Source organism: Columba livia, chromosome 15 (genome assembly GCF_036013475.1).
Source record: "Columba livia isolate bColLiv1 breed racing homer chromosome 15, bColLiv1.pat.W.v2, whole genome shotgun sequence".
In the NCBI taxonomy this organism is placed as follows: Eukaryota; Metazoa; Chordata; class Aves; order Columbiformes; family Columbidae; genus Columba; species Columba livia.
In genome coordinates, this window is record NC_088616.1 from 8,571,408 (window position 1) to 8,592,693 (window position 21,286).

The 21,286-nt window shown below is 46.3% G+C and overlaps 1 protein-coding gene across 2 annotated transcripts in view; it reads left to right on the forward strand.

Annotated features, from left to right (window-relative positions):
- Positions 1 to 21,286, forward strand: part of RAB40C (RAB40C, member RAS oncogene family) — a 32,833-nt gene that overhangs the window by 3,729 nt on the left and 7,818 nt on the right. For both annotated transcript variants that reach the window (XM_065031011.1, XM_065031012.1), the window contains exons 3-4: positions 14,187 to 14,247; positions 16,424 to 16,484. In XM_065031011.1, coding sequence (XP_064887083.1) covers positions 14,187 to 14,247; positions 16,424 to 16,484 — 122 coding nt within the window. The remainder of the gene's footprint in view (positions 1 to 14,186; positions 14,248 to 16,423; positions 16,485 to 21,286) is intronic.

Genomic DNA, 21,286 nt, shown 5'->3' on the forward strand with positions numbered 1-21,286 from the left:
GTGATGGAGGGCTTTTTCTGCGGCAGCCTTCCCCCTCACCTGCTGCTGTTCCCATAGGAAAGGAGAAATGTGTGTTAGGGAAAGAGCAGAATGTGTTTCTGAGCAGATGGCTTTGATTGGAAGGGGGATGGATTTTTATTTTTTTCCCTGTCCTCAGCTTGTATTAAGAAAGCGATGAGAAGGAAGCCTTATGTCTGCACCCTGATCTCCTTTCAAGGAGCATGTGAAAGCTGAAGGCAAAGTGTTGCCCTGCCACATGGTTGGTGCAGTGACTGGCCCAATGCAGTGAGCCCTGATGACTTGTTTCCACCCCATTCCTTAGCTGGGACTTAGCACCTTAATTCAGGCATCATCCTTCGGTGCTGTTACCCCACTGCTATCCAAAGACCCAAGGAAATGTTAGGAAAAGGCAACTTAAGTGCTCAATTGAAATAGCTACCAGCAAGTTTTATGATTCGTAAAAAAACTGAATCTTTCCCAAGAGTTCTTCCCCTCTAGCAGGAGTGGAAGGAGTTCAGCCTTTGGGCAGTGGGGCTGAGCCCACCACGGCTTGGTGTTGGTGCAAGAAGCAAGGTCTGGGGCAGCAGCTTTGTGCCCTTTCCCTGGCCTGGAGGACAGGGAGAGGCCACGTTAAAGGAGAGTGGCTGAAGATGCTGCTCAGCCCTGGGAGGTGCTCAGGACCCTCCCAGCCGATGCCTGGGGACCTCACTGCTGTGAGATTACCAGGTTGGTTATGTGAGTGACTCACATCTTTGGATGTCTTTTCCCTCTGGTTGTTTCTGTGCAACTGTCTAAATTTGAAGGTCCCTAAGCTGTCCCTTTCAAGTCTTTCTCTACAGCAATTACTTTCTTTGCATGTCTTATTGTACCTCCTTCTCAAAAGGGCACTCTGACTCCTCAGTCACCAGCGTGCATCCAGAAACATCACCTGGAAAACTGCTCTGTTTTGCTTCATAGCAGTCTTCAAGTTAGTTACTTGCCAACCAGGAGATAATCTGTAGCACAACCAGTACTCAGGGGCGGAGGAACAGCAATGTGCTGCCTTGTCACCCTCGCTGCCACAGAGCGTGTGCGAGGGGATGTTTCTTTATCCTTCTGCTCCTTGCCTGTTGAGATGCCAAGACTGATTGGGGAGGTGGTTTCATCCACAGTCTCTGTGTTTGCTGCTGTGTTTGGCTGGAGGTCCTGCCGAGCTGCTGCAGAGCTTGCCATCGCTGGTTCATTTTTTCCCAAGCCTTAACAAAGCATGTGGCCAAGCAGTTTTGTGTTAAACTTCTGCAGCTGCAGTAAGGACAGAACCTCTTTAAATACCTGATGGCATCTAACCTTCATTTCTTGAGCTTATAAGAAACAGTTTCTGTGTGTACCTGTGTGTGATAAAACCTTGGGAAGAGCTGCACTGATGCAGTGGCACCTTCACGGCATAGACACTGGAGCTACAGATGTCGAGCACAGCCTTGAGACTGCACCTGAGCGCTCACCCTGGCATTGCTGCAGCGTGTCAGGGCTCTCTTTGTCACCAGTGGGAGGGAAACATTGATCCTGGTGCTGCTTCTCTGCTGCCTCCTCCTCCTCCTTGCCGTGCCACGTGCCGCCGGGTGTGTTCCTGCTGTCTGCGGAGCAGCGTTGTCCCTGTCAGTGGGAGACAGGAGCCATCCAGCTGGGCTGGCCTGCAGTTTCAGATGCTCCACACCAGTGGAAACTGCTGTTTATTTTTCTGGCATGACTGTATTAATTGGAATAATGTTTTATTTTGAGGTTTTAGTGCTCTGATGTGAGGAGCAGTTCTAAGTGCAGCCTTACCATCGCATCCCTGTAGTGACTGCAGAATTGATCTGCGGGGAGTGCTTCAGCTGGACCGCACTGGTCGTGCTGCTGGAAATCTCTTTCGACGGTTTCCAGAGCGGAGAGTGGTTGTTGCAGCAATTCCCTGTGTCTGCCAGCACTTGCATCAATGTCCTTCAGGGATGTTCGCTTCCCTGTCATCGGGGACACAAAACTGATCTCATCAGAGCAGGCTTTGGCTGAGAAACAACTCCAGCAGCCCTTATTTCTCCATTGTTAACTACTCCTTTGTGTGAATAATATTTCCAAACATACAGTGTCGAACCTCTGTCTCTGCATGAGGTGGGACTAACTAGTTGTGGCTTAAACTTCAAGCAAAACAAAACCCAAAACAAAGCAAACAAATAAAAAAAAACCCCATCAAAACAAAAACCAAACCCCAGACTGAGTGCCTAGCAGGTTTTGATGTCTTCTGAAGTCAGGATTAAGGATGCACAGCACCATAGGAGGGTTATTTCAGGAGGGTTGTGGTTTTGTTGTGCTTCTTATAAAGTGAGGGAGTTATTCTGCAAAATTCACAATGGCACTGGGAAGTTCTCACCACCTCTAAGCCCTTGTTTTAAAGCTTTGCCTTTATGTGGCTGTTAATATGTTTCTGAGGCCTGGGTTCACAAAGGTGACACAAACTAAGCAGCATGAATCTGAAATGGTTGGAATGTTCTTCTAATAACTGGGATTAAAAGTTTTTCTGTATTTTTTATTTTTAAAAAGCGAGTAGTTTTGCTCTGTTGGGATCCTGTGATGGCATTGTCCACTTCTCTTGGTGTGTGGTTTTTTGTTCAGTTGTTTCAGTATATAAGCCGCATAGGAAAGCCCATGGAAAATGTCTCCTCCTCCTCCGCCCTGTCTCCATCAGCTTTTGTTTCCAGCTGTTCCCTGGCATGTTTTCCTCCAGCCTCCCTCTTTCAGAACAGCAGAGCATCTTTCCCTTGCACTTGCAAATAGCTACACTACAAGCTTAGGTTTTGGAGCTGAGGTTTTAAAACCTCACTCTTTTTCTTTCCCTTTGCTCCTCACCTTCCTCTAGCAGCCCAGGCTGCGCACAGATCAAGCAGTGATACAGAAGCATTATGTCATACTGGTTTCTATTTGATTGCAGGCAGAGGAGAAGGGAGGAAGCAAACTCCGATGTGAAAATCTTCAACCCTGTTTTGCTAAACGCTTTGTTGTGAGTTGGGACTCACCTGAAATAAAATTTTCCTGGGACGTAGGGGATTGTGGTTTAGGACTAGGGCCCCCGTCAAAGAGGTCTGTTTGTTTCTGCAAAAGTTTTAGTGATAGTAGGGTTGCAACATCAGCTCAGAGATTGTTCCTTTAGGGCTTCTGTTTGCTAAGAGCATTTTTACATAGCTGTAGCTTTTCAGATTTTCTTCCTCTTTTCTACCTCCTCTTTGTTTCATTACCATCACCCCATTGGGAAACTAGACAATATTTTATCATTTTAAAACTTTGACACCTGTTCTCCTATAAATATCACCGCTGAAGTGATTAATGTCTTGTATGTGCTGTGCAGCGTTACAGCTGTTTCGGTATCAGGCATTGAATCCTCATGCTATTAAAACAAAATATTTGCTGTTTAAACCATTGATGGTTAAAGACGAAAAAGGCAGAAGGGGACACTGGAAGGCTGTATTTAACCAGCAGTTTCGTAGAAGATACTGCAACAGCTGTAAGGTCAGGAGGAGGAGAGGACCTGGGAGATGCCAGTATGGGCTGAGAGGGGGGGGCTTCAAAAACATGATTTCGGGCTGTTGAGAGCTGCTCTGGAGCCGCTGTGATGTGGCACAACTCATACAGGTGCATAAAGGGGTGCTTGCTCTGCTAGCAGGGCCAGCTGATCCTTTCAGGCAAGTAGAGACTATTGAGTGCACACAGAGAGGTACTGTAGGTCAGATCCCCAGGGATTTTTTGTTATTGCTGGAAACAGAACACGTGAAGCCAATGTTTGCAGCCATCATGATGCTCCCAGTGTGGAGTGGTCCCTTCACGGCGCAGGGCTCGTGGTCGGTGCTGTGAGACCAAATTCAAGAGTTGGTGAAATTCATAGTGAGTGGTCTCTCCATAGCTGCTCCAGGAGCTCTGCAAGTACATGTGCTTGGTTGTGCTTCACTCGTCTACACCCAGCTGAAACACCAGAGTCCTCTTTCAGGGTGTTTGGGTGTACAGCCTCAGACTGGAGATGGCTGCATTGCTGCTGATCACCTCTGTTGCAACGTGACCCTTTAAATGGCAAAACCTGGAGATGCCAACAGGCGTAGAACAGCAGGGTGTGGATGGCAGGAAAGACTGTGGGTGAGTGTCCCACTGATGACAAACTGCTGCCATGTGTGTCTGGATCCATGTGCAGGATCCCAAGGCAGATGTGGAGCCATCTGTGTGAGCCCAGCACCTTGCGCCTGCTGATGGGAAGACATCACCTTGTGGTGATGCCACGAAGGGCTGGTGCTGTAGAGCAGCATTTCTCATGTATTAACATCAGTGTTGAGAGCTGTAAGTGTGGAGGGTGAACCTCTTCAGTGTCCTGATATTTAAGGTGTTTTGGACAAATACTTAATTTTTTTTTTTCGTGTTGCCGGGTGGGTTTCTTTTTTTTTTGTCTCCAAGTGTATCTTGGTGTTCCAGCAACAACAATCCAGTAACAATGAAGATTGTTATGGTGCCCTCTGATTTTCCTCATAGGCTGTCTTTGTTTCTGCGTGCAGCTGTATAGTTTTTATGGAGATCGGAACTGCAAAGCATGAAGAAACTCTTTTGTTTGTTGTCGCTTCTGTGCATAAAATCAATCTTGATTTTCTTCTAAAGCACAAATCCACTTAACATCCCTGATTCTGAACTGACTTTTGACTGTTTCTGTGACTTCCCGGGTGTCTGCTGAAATTGTTTGAGCTTTAGCAACAGATTTGCTTCTGGCTCCAAGTGCCATTTTCAGATGCAGTTGTCATCCTTAAACAAGTCCAGAACAGAATTCCTCTGTGTGAGGACCACGCAGCTCCTGAAATGCTGCTGGGCTGTGGAGCAGGCAGTGGACAAGTGAAGTTTTCTGCAAATCTGGGCTTCCTAAAGGTCTCCAAATAAGTGTTTTGCTTTTGGCTGGTTACAAAACCAAACAAGCTATTATTTGTCTGAAAGCTGCAGCAGCTCCCTTGAGTTGGCAGGAGCTCACATGATGTGCTGGGCTTCATTCAGGCTCCTGGCCACGTGAGTGGGGCCGAGCTCCTCGGCTCAGAGTGGCTCAAACTCATCGGCTGCACAGTTAAATAATGGAAAGCTCCTCCTTACCTCCCATTGAGTTGTTCAGCAGGAGTGGATTTTATATTTTGTGAGCAGGAGATGACGAAAGCGTGAGCAGATGGCTGACATTACCCTGTCCTCCAGCCAGCACCGTACGGGAGCAGCGCTGGCCTCCTGTGTGCCTGGTGAGAACCAAGACCTTTTGTTCTCATTCCCAAGGTGGCCGCTCAGCTACAACACAGGATGGGAGTGCAGTGGCAAAAGCAAATGTTTTGTGACGCTCGGCTCCAGCTCTGCAGGCAGGAGCTGGGGGTGTTTTGTCGTGATGCTGTTCGGGAACTTTATCACCCTGCTTAAAACAAAGAAGTAATACTGCCGAGGTAAATGCTGCCACCAAAAGGCACAGACCTGAGGTGAATCCACCTTTGTTTTAAAGCATATGTTTTGTTGGCCCCTGTTGTTGATGGAGATAACTTGTTGTTTGTCTATCTGAAGAGTAGGTGATTGTATGCATGACTCAAACTGATGAGCTCATGTGTTGTTTGGAAGGGATTTTTTCTGTGGCTGACAGCTCTGAGCTGACTAGCTAAATTGCAGCTGTTAATGTGCTGCTGTACACACTTTTTAAGGTCAGATGACTTCATCAGTTGTTATTTGAATAGCTTGAATTCACTTTTTTCGTCAACTAGTGTCTATGTGCTCATACTACATTTTTTCTAAATGATTTAGTATCACAGGTGATGGAGAAAATAACTCCTCTGGGAGGTGCAGTGGAACGTAATGCACTGGTGGTGTCTCTATGTACAGATGCTACTGCCAATTTTTTGAAGTTACTCAAATCAGAGGATTTTCAATACCTGTGTCTTTGGTGCACATGTGACTTGGGCACTGGCCTCAGCAGCCGCCTGCTGCCTGGGAGCGGATTTTGGTGTTGGACCAATACATTCAGTTGCACCGTAAACCTGTTCGCTTTGAATGTACGTTCAACAGCTGGCTTCTCCTGGCCTGCTGTCATTTCTACACTCATCCACCTCATTTGACTAGAAATGAAATGACAAGTCACTATGTACTGACTTTTGCACACAAGCAAACAATTCTGATATGAGTCTTCAGCCCTGGCTGCTGTTTTACTTATAGGCTGGTGAGGCCCCCCCCCCAAAAAAAAAACCAACCACACCCAGAAGCCAGAGCTCCCCAAAATAAGGCATTTTTAACTGTACTCATAATGTATCCTAGCTTTGCATTCTACTTCTTGGAGCAGCTTGGCTGCTGGACCCGGTAGCTGTAGGTTGACAATTGTTTGAACATCTCGCTATAAACCCTTCTGAAATGAAAAGGCGCAGGATGTGGGATGCAATGAGAGGGAATGTGTGGACATGGTGACGGGGGCTCTGTGTGTGTGAGGCAGGGGGTGGGTAATAACTGCTGTCTTCTTGTGGAATACAGTTGTTCTGCAGGAAAATGAGTCCCAGGAGGCCAGTGCCCACTTTGGTTTGTACAAAGAGCCGGTGGAGAAGTTGATGAGTTTGTATGTTGCTGACTGTGTGGCAGGAACATGCTGTGAAGCTGTCCTGGAAGAGCTCTGTTCCTCCTGGCCTGACCTTGTGTACAGCTCCCAGTACACCCCAAAGCCGGGCGCTGGAGAGGGCTGGGAACGCCGCTTGTGACTAACACCCTGTGGGTGGGGGGTTGTTTCACCCTCACATACCTTGACAGGAAGAGTCTTGGTTCAGGCAGTGCTGCCGAGCTGCTGTTCCAGTGTCCTTCGTGTCCAAATTCCTTCTGTCACCCCAACAGCAGGTGCAGTTTGGCTATGGAGGTGGTGCTGGTCTGTGGGGTTTTGCCTTGGTTTTAGGTTGGGTTTTTCTGGAGCTGGTCTGCTGTTGTGTCCCAACACAGACCTGGAGCTACTCCGCCCACCTTTTGGCCTCAATTTTGTGACCTCCCAGTCCTTCTCTTCTCTTGCTTATTCTCTTTCCTTTGTTGGTGAGGATGGAACTGTTTGGATGTTGCTGCTTCTACCCTTTCTCTGCACTCGGCAGGGTTGTGCTGCATCCCCACCCACTTGTTTTTGGGGAAACTGTGGCACACCAGCCCCTTGGGTTTGTAGCTGGCAGGAGCCGGGTGCTGCTGCTGCAGTTATTGCTTTTCACCATTAGCTTGCCGCTATGAAATCGTTGGCTGGGGTAGTTTGCCGGCTGGTGCTGTTGCTGGCCGCTCTCCCCACACCTGCGGCTGCGGTCGCTCTGGCTTTCCAAAGGAGCCGTGCAGCTTCACGCAGTGCCTGCGCACACGGTGGCTTTCCGTTTCAAAGCTGAGCTGTGAGAGTCATGGCTGAGAAAGGTCTAGTTAACATCTGTGACAGCCAGGGACTTGGTAAAATAAACAATCATCTTTGGACACTGCTCAGTGATTGCTGGCATTTGGGATAAATTAATTTCTGCACTAATGGCTTTAGGCTGAACTTACTCGAGCACAGAAAGGCTCCCGTTACCGAGTCAGAGGTGCAGTCACTGTGCTGGTTTTTGCACAGATTAATTAGTTGGTTTTTCCTCTTTGAATCCAACTGGAAGGTTTGTGTAAGCCCTTTGGAGGGAGAGGGAGGGACCTTTCAGCAGCTTGTGTTTTGTGCACGCAAATAAAAGGACTGCTGGCTTATGTGATAGAAAGACCTGCCTGCATGTCCCCAAAGGTGCACCAAGGGACCGTGGTGGGTTGGGGAGCCCAAGTGATACCCAGCCAGGCTCTGCCAGCCCTGCAAGAGGGTCTTGGTGGAGGGGACTCCCTGCCCAGACCCCTCCCAGGGAATCTGGCTGGCAAGGGACTGACAGGGAGGGGACAGGGCTCTCATTTCCCAGAAATTCACAGTTGGTTATGGTGTTCTTGCTGGCATCCACAGCATTGTCTGAACTGGTGGTAGAGGTTTTAAACTAAATTTACCTGTGTCTGCTTAGCTGCAGCTCTTAGAGTCCTTGCTGTTAAGCAGCTTTTTGGAGACTCATTCTTGACTTTCCCATTTTGCAGAATGGAAGGAAAAACTATATATTTATAGCTTATTGACCCACTCTAAAGTATTTATTGGCATTTATCTAATTTTAAATGAATGTTTTCACTGCCTTAAGGCCAGCTACATACTGGATGGTTATGGCTTCTCATCGTTGCTTTTGTATTAAGTAAAGATTTCCATGATACTTGAGTTACAAATGCATTGCAATGTGTCTGTGAAGTCCACTGTGCTAATTGGGAGGTGTTCTCCATGCTGCTCCAGGAGAAACAGGGCTTGCTCAATACTATTGATGCTGCTTGCCTGTTTTATAATCACTACATACCTTCCCATTTTCAGTTATTGATTTGCCAGCTGCTTACAGAGTCCTACATCACTTTCTCCCAAGGATCTTGAATGCAGTGCAGCACATTCAGCCTTTCATAGCTGCTTAGTTGAGTTCATCATGAAATCTCACCAAGTTAAATATTTAATGTGTGTTCTCCTATTTTTTTTATTCCAGCCCATTGCTCTCCCCTCCTCCCAGCAGTCACTGGTCAGTGTGGCATTAGACCTGCACATTTTTAAGACCTTTTAAGAAGTCCTAGAGCTTTCTCTGGGCTCAGCGGAGCTGATGACCTGTAGGAAAACAGAAGCATTTGGGGGTGCTTTGCGGGAAAATCCTGCATTTTCAGTTAGCCAGTTGTGGCATGGTGGCTTGGCTGTATTAATGACAGTCACAAATGAAGATCTGTCAGCAGGCTCCCTGGGTGAGGTGCTGTGGTGACACAGTGAGTGTTTCTGGTGGCTTGTGAGCCAGTGTTAAAATTTTCCAGTCAAGCAGAGCATTTCTCTAGAGGTGCCAATGGATTGGTCACATCTGGCTCATCAGTCCTCCTCTGAGGACTCAAATGTCATCGTTATTAGGAGAGTTGCAGAATGGAGCCACTCTGGCTTAATTATGTCTATAGGTAAAATAACAACCTGCCAAAAAGAGCATTAGTCAGATAGGTAGTGAAAGTCTACTCAATTTATCTTATTTTCTTATTTATATAATGCATTGAGTGAAAGATTGGCCTTTGTTTGTCATCATTGTACACCTCAAATTTTGCCTATTGACCTTATATATTGCTTTGCAAATAGGTTGGTTGATGACTTTTGGATGATAAATAAATTGAACCCAGTTTAATATTAAAAAAAAAAGCAAGACTGAGTTGGCATTGTACAGCACATGTCTATAAGCTGGGGGAATTGATTATAATGAAGTTCGAATAACATTTATTGGTTTCTGTTGTGGGTGGACTAACAGAAAGCGAGGTGGTGGATTCCCAGCTCCCACAAGCAGAGAACAATCCATTTAAGAAATGAGGTGGCAAAAGCATCTTTGGCCAATCTGTTTCACACAAACTCTAAATGACTTTTAAGTGATAAGCAGAATGTCTCTCAGAAAGAAAACAAGCTTGTCTTAAAGCTATATCAATGTTTCATGTGAGTGTTGGTTTATTTATTTATTTCCCTTTGGGAAGAGATTTTTGAGCGTTGCCTGGAATGTCTTCTGCCCCAGATTTGTGGGAAAAAAAAATATGTTCTTCTTAAAGACACTGCAGATGCCAAGTGGAGATGTTGCTGCCAACCTGCTGCTGACTTGCTTTAATGTGGGGCAAGTCCCTTTGTCCCTCTGTCACGGGGCTCCTCCTGGTCGTACCTCTTTCAAATTTGTATATGTGCAGTGGAGCTGTTAATTGAGGGTTGGATCCTTACAACATCTATGGAGGGGGACAGCTGATTTGGACCAGTAACCTAGAACGGGGTATTGGCTCTAGATCACACCGGGAGCTGGAATGCTCACACGCCAGCACAAAGTGAGGATCACCTTGGGAAGCTGAAGGGGGAAAAAGGCACGTGCTGCTCTTACTGCTGGGAGATTTTGCTCAAATCTGCATTTTTAAGAGGAGGCAACCCTCCGTTCCCCTGCCTGGCTGTTAGGGCAGAGGCATCTTGAGAGTCTACAATTAAAAAATTGTCCCTTTTCTCTAAAACAAAACCTTACACAGAGCCAAGAAGCTGCCGTGCTTACAGCAGTAAATATTTACAGAACCTTGTTCACTTGAGCTATTTAAAGCAATTTTCCTGAGATATTAATCTGTTTGAAGGGAGAGCCTGAGAGCAGCATGAAATACTCATTTCCCTTGTCTTTCTACCTTGTCCAATGTGACTTCCAGTTCCGCCTGGAAGTCTGCTATCTGCTTGCCTGCTGCCTCCTCCATCGTGTTTTGGATGTGCTGCTACTTGCGCAGATGCAGTTCAGAGGCTTGGTGGAGCAGAGGGACGTCTGTCTGTGAGCCATCAATTCCCAGCAGGAACAGGGACTGACAGCCTGATACGAAGTAGTATCAAGTGCTGGAAGAAAATTGTCATTTCTCTTAGAGGGTTTTTGCTTTTCCTGGTCACATCAGGTGTGGTCTTTCAGGTCAAAGTCTAAGTTTTACCTAAGCGAAGACTGGGTGTTGGTTTTTTACAGGTCATATTGATGTGAAGTGTGCTGCGCTCCGCATGAGTAATTTGGAAGAGATCAGAGTTTCCTATAACACATCCTGCCTATTCCCATGGGAAAATGGCTTGTGCTCTTAGGTTTTCCTTGTATCAATTGGCAAAAGAAAGAAAGGTTTAGAATTCCCTGGAGTCTTGCCCGGGAGCATGAAACCCAGCTCTGCGCAGGGGAATTGGGTGTCTGACATCACTTGGTGACAGCAGATCGCTTTGCAGAGCGCCTTGTGCCAGGTCGGCTCACGGCTCGAGAAGCGGGGTTGAGATGGCGTCAGCGTAAGTAGGAGTCTAAAGCAGGACTGGAAAAATAGCAGAGGAGTCAGATTGCGTCCTAAATTAGAACAGCCCGGACTTGTTTTCCGAGCCTCATTCATTTTGTTGCATCATGCTAGATATTGGTCAAGAAAGAGATTGGTTGATATAAAATAAGCTTTAAACAAGACTGTTTGCTTTTTCTCTTTTGCCCCAGCGCTGTGTGCCCCAGGGCTGGGCAGGGTTGCGGAGGCAGCTGCTGGCGGCGAGTTGGCTGGATTGCTGGTGCTGCCTGCGCCGCAGCAGCATCGCGTGGGGTTTGTAGCAGCGCATCCCATCCGGGGGATCAAAGCACGTTCTGGCTGAGAATAAATGTCAGTCTCAAGATGAGCTGTACTTGGCTGCAAGCAGAGGTGATGCTCAGGTGGGGGAAACCCTGTCGACTACAGAAATTAAATTTTAAAAACTTCCCTTACTGGCATCTGAGCTGCCTGAAAGGAAGAGGCAGAGGAGCAGCCCTGGCCTGGCACAGTGCAGAATTGCTGTCATGCTGCCAGCACCCGCTGTGAAATGGTGGCATCTAGTGGCTACTGTGGCCAGTGGGGCTGTGGCCCTCTGTCCCCAGGACCCAGGGACAAGGGGGGAGCCCAGGCTGAGTTTGAGCTGGGCCTAGGAAAGCTAGCGGAGCTGCCTGGCTTCCTTATCAGCTCTAAATGGAAGAGTACGTACTAGGCTACAGCCTGGGAGACTGCTGTGCATTACCAGCACTAAAATAGAAGGTACCAGCTGTGCGGTGGCCAGCGTCGGCATTAGCCACTGTGGCAAGTCCTGGGATTTTAAGGGCATCTGTGGTTGATGCAAGTTTTGTAGCACCGCTGAGCTGTGGGTTTGCCTGTGGCAGCTGGCTGTGTGCACAGTGACAGGAGAGCTGCGCTTGTGAGCTGCATTCTGCTCCAAGTGCTCACCAGCTGAAAAATACAGTCTAAAAAAGAAGAATGTTGCATGCAAGCTTTACAGGGAGTTCTGACACACTGAGGGTGTATACAAGAGGGAAGCTGAAGTCTTCTCCAAGTGTTGCAGTTGTGCAGTTTTTGTCATTATCAGTGAGCTTGTAGATTGTAGTTATCTTGAGTTTTTGCTAAAAAACCTGTTGTAAATTTAGCCCCTGGTCCAGATTTGGGTGTACACAAGTCAAAATGTACATCACTTTCCTCCAACCTGTGTTACCAGATACTGCTTAAATGCCTAGGATAACAAGTCAAAACAGCTTTGCTTTTAATTTGAGTGTATGTGAAATCCTCAGGCCAGTTTCATGGGTGTACTGCAGGGGTACAGTCCTCTGAAAACGCCTTTACCACCTCCAGCTCTGGTGACCGACTCACATACATTTGTCGCAGGGAACACGTGTTCCCTGTGTTGGGGTGTAGGCTGGACAGTTCATGGACATGGAGCCTAATGAGGGCATTTCTGGGTTTGTGAGTTTTGGCATTTCCAATAATGAGTTTTCTTCTCTTTCTGGTCGATCTGAACCTCTCTCACTTTTAAGAGCTGATAGTTGAGTGATTCGTTTCACCTTGGCAGTGGCGTTTTTTGGAAGCACGTAGCCTTTGTGCCCTGAAAATGGTGTTATTCCCCCTCCTTGGTGCTTGCACACAGCTGCTCCCCCATGCACCTGGGCTGCTGGCACGGAGGATGCTGAGGACTTGCTGCTTGCAGGGAGCTGTGTGTCTGAGGAGGAGTGGGGCAGCTCTGCATGGAGCAAAGTCTCTGGGGATTTTGCGTTAATTAGCCCCTTCCCTAACGACCTGTCAGCCTGTGCTGGGGGGTGATCATGGTTCAGGAACTGGGAGATGTCTGGATGCTCCCACTACTGCTCACCATCGCTGGGGACAGGGGAGATTTATATCCCCTTGAAAATAAATATGGATCATTCATTTGTCACTGGAGGAAGATAAAATGTAAACTGTCTATTTTCTGTGATAAAGCACTGGAAATAGTTGGAATTTAAGATAATTATCTTTATTGCTTTTTATAACACCCTGTGAAGGCTGAAATCTAATTTGTTTTTCACTAACAGGGAGCTCCTCCTGATGACTCAGAAAAATCCATTTGCTTTATTGACAAACTTGCCTGTCTGTTTATCGGGGCAGAATGCTCCTTGCAGGAAAAGAGAAACACAGGTCATAACACAACAGTGGGTTTTTAATATAGATTCGAAATTTGATATCTATTGGTGAGAGGAAAAAATAAAGTTGATCTAATTGGAGTGAAGTAACTCTGCTTTATTAAGGACATGTACATTATTTTATGCTTTAGTGGTGTGCAGTAATGGTGCACAGAGCTTTGTTTAAGCAACTTCAATACACTTGGACCTTATTAAGTGGAGTTTGTGGAGAAGCTGCTCTTCTGGGGCATCTGGTGCCCCCTGGCTGTTCCTGAGCTTTTGGGGAAGGAGGTGGGAGTTGGTTGTGCCTCTTCCCTCCTGTGCCTGGGGCCACAGCGAGCGGCATGTTCGGCTCCGTTTGAACATGTTTCTTGCAGGTGGATTTGAGCCTTTTATAAACTTTTTCTCTGCCTGAACGTGAGTCAGTCTCCTGGTTTTTAACAAACTGTCTGAAGATGTTGGGCGCCCCTCGTGTGAGCAGGTGGCTCATCAGCACAGCCTGGTGTTGTGGTCTGGAGGGGCTGCTGCTGCTCTGGCGCTGTGGCTCTGAAAGGCAGGTGGTCATGCTGCCTTCTCAGCCCTCCGTAAAGAGAGAGTGCTTTCTGCCTTATCTGACCTGTGATAGACACCTGAGAGCTGCTCAGAGGAAGAAACAGCATTTTCTGTCCATTTTCTGGACAGACTTTAGTATCACCTGCCTCCCAAAATGTCCTTTGACTGTTTCAGACAGTGATGTTTGTAGGGAGATGGTGGGTCTGCAGGCTGTACTTAGCAGGAGTGCTTCTAAATTGTTCATCTCTGGCTCATTCCCCAAAAGTCTGTAACTTAATACTGTCACTTGAAATAATGCTGCAAACCACTGAATCTCCTACAGCTTGAGTCCTAACAGGTTTTATCCAAAAATAGAGAAGTAAGAAGCGATCTAGGGGTTAATTGTTTTTAGGTAGGAGGGATAGAGCTCCACAGGAGTAGTGTTGTCTTGAAGCAGAGGTCTATTTCTATTAAGTCTGTATAGCCCTGCACAAACATGCGATAGAGCAAGGGGGAGAAAACATCAGTTTCTGTAAACATGAAATGATAGATCTGGGTGGGCAGAGCACATTTCTTGTCAGTCTCTGAAAACGTGCTCGGTGTTTGCTCAGCTTTTTATTGGTTTCCTTTCAGGAATTGACTACAAAACCACTACTATCTTGTTGGATGGCAGAAGGGTCAAGCTGGAGCTCTGGTGAGTGTTTCTGAGCCGCTTTGGCTGCAAGCGCAGGACCGGTGAGCAGGGGCTGCTGGTGGGATGCTGTACCAAGCTGCGGAGAGGCTTGCGGGCTGTTCTTACCAGCGAGTTACTCTAGCAAACCAGACCTCTTTAAGTTGATTGAGTAGTGCAAGCAGCATGCTGTTCTTTGCTGGAATAATCTGGTTTCAGTCTTTGTCCGTCATAGCCAACCATGTTCCCATGCAGCTCTCAGCCACTGAGGGAACAGTACTATTTTGGAAGCAATAATGAATTTTCCTGAAATTCTAGGATGAGAAATACAGACAAGAGATTAGGAAATGAGGAGGAAAAAAAAATGGGTGAAACCCTTAGCTCCTACAGAAGCTGGATATCTCTCAGTTGTTTGAATAGAAAATTAACTGTGAGGTCTGTTCATTGCTCTTGGTTTATTGTCAGAGTGTGGTAAACCCCTGGAGAACAGGACTTAGAGTGACCTGACAGTGGGATGGGGGAATGCTGCATGGGAGAGGTGGCCCCTGCCTTATCTGTCAGCACCAGAGGGAGATCTAGAGTCCTCCTGGCTCAGTTTTGTCCAAGATTTAGCCTGCTGAGATGCTGACACAGCAATCCTGCAGCTGCAAGAGGAAGGATAGGTAGCCTGCCCCTATTCTGGGTTTCACCCGGATCTACTAGAGAGTGACACAGGCCTTAAAACTTGAAGCTAAATAGCCCCTTTACCAATGCTGTGTCAAGTAACCGGAATATTGGTAATCTGTGTGACTTGTTCAGTAGGAATGAACGCCTTGTTCTCAACCTCAGTGGCTGACTCTAGCAGTGTGTAGTTTTGTGATTTAATTACATCCCTGCTCTCTGAAGCTGAATGTCCTCATTTTTCTTACAAAAGAACAGAAGCAGCTCATTTATCTCTCCTAGCTTGTGTGTTTATAGTGCCACTTATATTCTTTTGTCTCTCTCGTAAGATGTCTGTTTTAAAATTTCAGCCCCAAGTGTGTAGTTAGTTACTGCTTCCCTCTTGAAGCAGTCATTTTTTTAATACTGTAATTCTTGAGCTGGAAAAACAGCACAGGACCTGAAAAGCTGGTAACATTGGTTTATGATGCCTTAGTGAAATCTTTTACCATTACTTCCCTCATTCAACCCATTATTTGATTGTTAGGGGAAAAGGAGATTTAAGCACAGACTGTTAGATTGATGTCCAGGACCAAGAATGTGATTTGTGAATGCTTTAGATCTGAAAGAATGACTGTCCTAAACTTGAGGTCATTGCCTTTTTCATATAGTTGGTTCAAACCTGAGACTGAGGGATTCATCAGGCTTCTCAGTGGTCATTAGTGCGTCTTGTTTTCTGGCCTGGTGAATAGCTATGAGAAAGATCATAACTTGTCTCTAATTACCCTGATGCATTTCAGTATATGCTGGTGAAATCAGTGTGCTGGGCTGTGGCCTGCTGTCCCAGATGTTGCCACAGGCCCTGAGAGGTGCCAGTAATGTAGGCAAACTTATTTATACCACGTCATGAGTTGCAGTCAGGATGAATAATAGTGACTGAATAGCCCCTTATTGTCTCAGTGGGTAAGAAACACTGTTCCCTAATCCTGTTCCTGGGCTCTCTGTAGGGTATGATCAACCAGGTGTGTCGGAGATCTGGGTATAAAGATACTTGTTTCATTTTGGTTAAAATGTGTTTGAAGAAGTAAGTGAAACTAGACAGCGCAAGACAATTTCTCCTGTCTTGAGTGGTTATGTTCGTTTTAGGGTAGGTCAGCTGTTCTCCAGGAGTAGCAGAGGTTTGTAGGCTCACTCTGACTTTCAGTTCCCACGGACTGGAGGGAGCTAGAGAGAAAATCCTTTGCCCAAGGGAGTAAAATGACTTGCATGCTCGTACATCATAAGGTAGTGCTGAAGCTGAGTGGATTTGGTTTATACCTTCTCTGTGGGTAGCACAGTGACAGCGAGAACCTCTGAAGTGTCTGACTGTAACTAAAGGTTGTGATGCACCCACCGATTCTTCCCCAAAACACTGTGCAGAGCAGTTTGGATACCATGCATGTTCTAAACCTGACAAGATCAACACTGTTTTGTTGGGTTTTTTTAATTCAGTAGTAGGTGTGCAGTGTGGGGTTCCATTCTCCAAATTTCATAGCAGTAACTTTACTTTTCTTTGTTGCAGGGACACATCAGGGCAAGGAAGATTTTGCACCATTTTTAGATCCTACTCCAGGGGAGCCCAGGTAGGTGCTGCTCTCGGTGCTTTGATGGGGCACACTTGCTTTTCCTTTGGGCTGTAAAAACCTTTCATGCTGTAGTAAAGAGCTCTGAAGAGGAACACATCAAGCATCAAAAGATGGATTCTATGTAAATGCCGAGAGGCACTGCATGTCATCTTGCTGCCTGGTATTCTGCTTTTGTGAAATGGTGGGAGAGAAGGGGTGAATGACAGACTTTCCTAGACTCCTACATAAAATGTCTGTTACGGACTTTATACAGTGTTAGTTTCTAGAGGAGGGCTGAGAAGATGGGGGTTATAGAGGACAAGGCAATTCTAGCTCTAGATCTGCCTTAGCTTTAATGTGGGAGCGCGTAGTTTCTGAGGTTTGTCAAATTTGTTTAATATAACAGTGGCTTTCCCAATGGAGTTCTTTCAGTCTGTGTTGCCTTCAAGTCAGTTCCAAAAATAGTGTGGCTTCTACTTGCATGTTTGATGCAGGCTTAAAACTAGAGCAGCTCAATTGGATCGCAAAGTACGTTCCGTAAAACATGAGACAGAGCGTTAAATTTTGAGTTTCTCCTTTGGGCTCTGCTCCAGAACAGCACCTAGATTCTGAACAGCAGAAGAATCTTGTGATCCTCTGAAAAATTCCTGTTAGCTAATAGTGCTTTCAGTAATGTGACAGGGTTCCTCCAGGATAATCTTCCTAAATTGAATGAAATACTGTATTTTTCCTTTTGTTTCCAAACTGGAAGACTTTGGAGAAAATTCCTTCTCTCTTAGACGCTAGGAATCGGAAGCTATATATCAGCCTCCCAACTGTGCCAATGTCCTGGCAGCTTCCTAGCCTTTGAGAAACTTCTCCACTTTTATTCAAGCTCTTGCCACTATTGCTCTTGGCTTTTTGCTCCTTGTAGCTGCAGACTTTGGCTTTGCTAACTGGTAAAATCTGTCACTCTCTCTAAAACTTCCTGCAAACTCGCTTGTGCTGGAGATGTGAGAGCACTTTGCCTGGGATGTGCTGTTGATATCTGCTCCAGTGTCTTGTTTATTCTTGTTTGTGCACGTCTCTGGCGGTGTGGATGCTTTGAGGCAGCTCCTTTGAAGCAGAGGCCAATTTCCTGGTGCTTGCAGAAGTGCAAGGCAAGGGGCGTTGGAGCACACCTTGCACAGTGGGAGAGCGCAGGATCTCCCATTCGCATGCCGTGTCCCATGTGTGAGTTTATCTTTAAGCTTCCCCCTGCCCATACCAAGTTTCAGAAAAATATAGAGCTCCAATCCTAATATAACCTGTGGACTTGAGACCATGTAATTTGCCTTACCACTTAGAAATGAATAAAATCAGTCAATGTGGTTTTCTAGTGACCACATAACTTAGTTTTGGTCAGTCTTTCTGAGACCTTGCTGTGTCAGATGCCCAAATCAAACTAGGAATAGAAAGCAGCAGGCTTCCCAACTAACATGTCTAGCAGTATCATCTTGAGAACTTTTACCCCATCTGCAGCATGACCTGCTTTTCCAAAGTGTTGTACAAGAGAGTTTCTCCCCTTCACACAGTCTGTGAGCTCCTTGGAGCTCCACGGAGCTGCACCCACGTGCCAGAGTTTGTACAGCGAACTGGGGCAGACAGGAACGGTGAAATAAGTAGTAAAGAGAATGCTTGAATTGGAGCGAGCAGAGGAGTGAGACTGAACTGAGCTTCCCGTGAGGAGCACAAGGGGAATTTGAAGAATGAGCTTCCAAAGAGGACTTGGACAGGTTGGCTGTGAGAGCAGGAGACCTGGCAGCCCTTACAGGGGCGGCTGGGAACAGAGTGACTCTATCTGAATAGCCAGTGCTTAAGACAATACTTGGTATGAAAAGTGCCTTCAAGTAAGGGAAGCGCACCGACTTTCCCACACACCTTACTGTCTCTCAAGTCTAGTTGTAAGAACTGAATCTTTGTTGTGGAGACGTTTCAAAGTGGAAAACCAGTCTCTGAATAGGGAGCAGACCTTCTTGGGAGTTTTCCTTTCCCACCCAGCCCAGCCTCATGCTCTGCTTAGCCTGGACTGCAGGCTCATCTCAACTGCTGGGTGCAGCTGTGCTCTTCTGGCTGCTCTGAGCAAATACAAGGTACTCAAAGAGTCATCACGGAGGGGAGAAAGCATCATGGTGGTTCTTTCTGATCTAGCAAGGAAGAAGTAGTGCCAGTATCGTTCCTGATGTCCTCATGTGCCAGTCATTTAAACTGTTTCTGGAAACATGACTCGCCAGCTCTTCCCAGACTGTGGTACAGAAGGTCCTTCATTAATTGTTTCAGACCACCTACAGGAAGACACAATCAACATTCAGAAATGCTCCCACCTTACAGCAAAGCTGCAACCCTAAGACAATAATGAATATTGTTGAGTTCTGCTTAGGCAGGCGATTTGAGTAGTTGCTGTTTATCCTGTTCAGGGCTTCTTAAGTATGCAGGAAAGTGGTGGCTTTTTTGACAGCTCAGCAGACTCTGACATGTGGGCTCTGCTCTACCTTATGGCTTTCTTGGTTGCTGCAAACACTCTACCTGCCTCAGGTCATTTTCATGGGGGTTGTCCAGCTGCTGGAGGAGTCCGCTTGCCTGCCAAAATGTTTATCAAAAGCTCAGTAACAAATAAACTCCACAATGTGTTATGCTGTTGGGAAAGGGTTTGGCAGCATGATGTTGCTGCCCATGAGCCAGGGTCCACAGTGCCAGCTGGAAATCCGTGACCAAACATAGATCTGAAAGAGCAAGCAGGAGAGACAAAGTGTTCTGGTTGCTTTCATGCTGGATCTTTTGTTTATGGTTTACTTCATCCTATGGGCCAGAAAAATCCAGGCTAGGGGTATCTCCCAGACTTCTTCAGCAACAGCTTTTTTCCATCAGTGGAGAACACCAGTGAGTGATGCTTTCCTGGCCACACTGCGCTGAGGTCTTTGGCAGTCATGCAAGCGCTTGCTTCCCCCAGCCGCGTTCTTGCACGCTTGTGTGAGTAGCTGGAGATCCAGCGCCTGAAGTATCTGAGAAGCCTTTTTGGAGAAGTCTGCTTTGCACTGCTGGGTAAGCACGGTGCTTCTCTGTCACTTTTAAAAGCTTGTCGCTGATAAGCCTGGTCTGGCACCTGCAGCAAGCAGACAAGGCTGATACTTTTTCCCCCCCACCCCACTTGATTATATGGACAGATCTTTGTGTAAGCTCTTGCTGAAAACAAGCTTAGTTTGTGGCAGAGTAAGTGTCCACATGTAGCACTGGATACAACAACAGATGATCTCTCTGTGTTCCTTGTTCACTACACAATGTACTCATGGAAATTTCTATCACTGGTATGCTCAGGGTCGTGCCAATCCCAGCAGTGTGGGGCAAAAACAGAGTGGAAATGAACTTTGAAAATCGATTGTGAAAAGACCCAAGACAGATCTGGGGATGAGTGCACTTGTCTTCCACCTCACACAGAAGCCTGTAGGCTGGTTGAGGAGAAAAAGAAGAAAGGCTGTTGGAGGGTTGGTATGGGGTCCAGAAGACCCTTGGTCTGAGAACCCTGAGTATGCAGCTTTTCACTTCTGTGCAACAGGAACTTGGGGTACATGACACAAAGGTGCTTTGTGAAACTAAAAATTGAGGGGTATATAGATGTGGTACTGACAGCCAATCTAGGCACTTAGAGAACAATTTAGGCTGTACATGGGAAACTGTTCATTTGTCTAGCTGAGTAAATTAAAATTCTGTGCACATTATTCCAAAGGAGACTTTAAAAAAAGAAAAGGAAAAAACCGACAGCTCTTAACTTGGAACTGTCTGCAGAGCCACAGCCAGCTCCCTGTCTGCCTGCATGTCTGTGTTCTGTTCTCTCTAGGGCAGAAAATGGTGATGACAAAGAGTATTTGGGATGTGTGCTCCAGAAACGTGGTGTCTGAAGCATGCCAGTGCTACTTGGAAGAAGTACGAGGTTATCTGGCAGCACCACAAGCTGGCCAGAGGCTTTTAAGACCATTTCCTCCATTTTCTACTGAGTTACAGTAATGCTGGTCTTAATACCGGTGCTGGGAAGGATGTGGGGACAGGAGCAAAGCATTAGGCAGCTTGGCCTTGGTGTCTTCTGACCCTTGGGAAGCTTTTCTTGACAATATTAACTCTAAACATGCGTGTGTGGAGCGGTGTCACGACTTGGGAGGGTAAGCTGGCAGACAGTGCATCTCTTCTCGCATTTAGCAATCATGGCCTCGACCTTCCACTCTGCTCCTGAGAACCCGGGGCTGCCTTTCTACTGTTGTTTTATCCTTAGTCCTGTTTAAGAAGATCCAGGCTGCTGCTGCCAACAGGCTTAAGAACTCTCTCTTCCTAGTGCATATTTCTGGCAGAAGCAGTCTTCACAAACTGGGCTTGGGTCTGTTTCTCTTGGCTAAAGGAACTTGTCAATCCAGAAATAAAATAAGTAGATTTTATTTAACTTGCTGGCAGTTTGTCTTGGACGGGGGTCATCAAACTTTTTGTTTTATTTCCTGACTCTCCTTCATTCACACGTACAGCTTTGGAAGCCAGAAGTCGAAAAAACATAACAAAAAATGAAAAGAAAGCTCAGAGTATCTTTTTTTATTATTATTTTTTTCAAAATACCTACTACCAGGATACAAATTTTAAGCGTATTTCTTGATTTGGTTCTTGAAAAGCAGTATCTCTGGGATGGTGGGATTTTTTAATTATGAAAAATCATTTATACTTTCGTATTTTTTTTCCTATTGAAACCTAGAACAAACTGCTTCTCTTCTCCTCCAAAACAAAAACAACCTCCAATTCTTTTTGAATATGAAGTTTTTTGACTG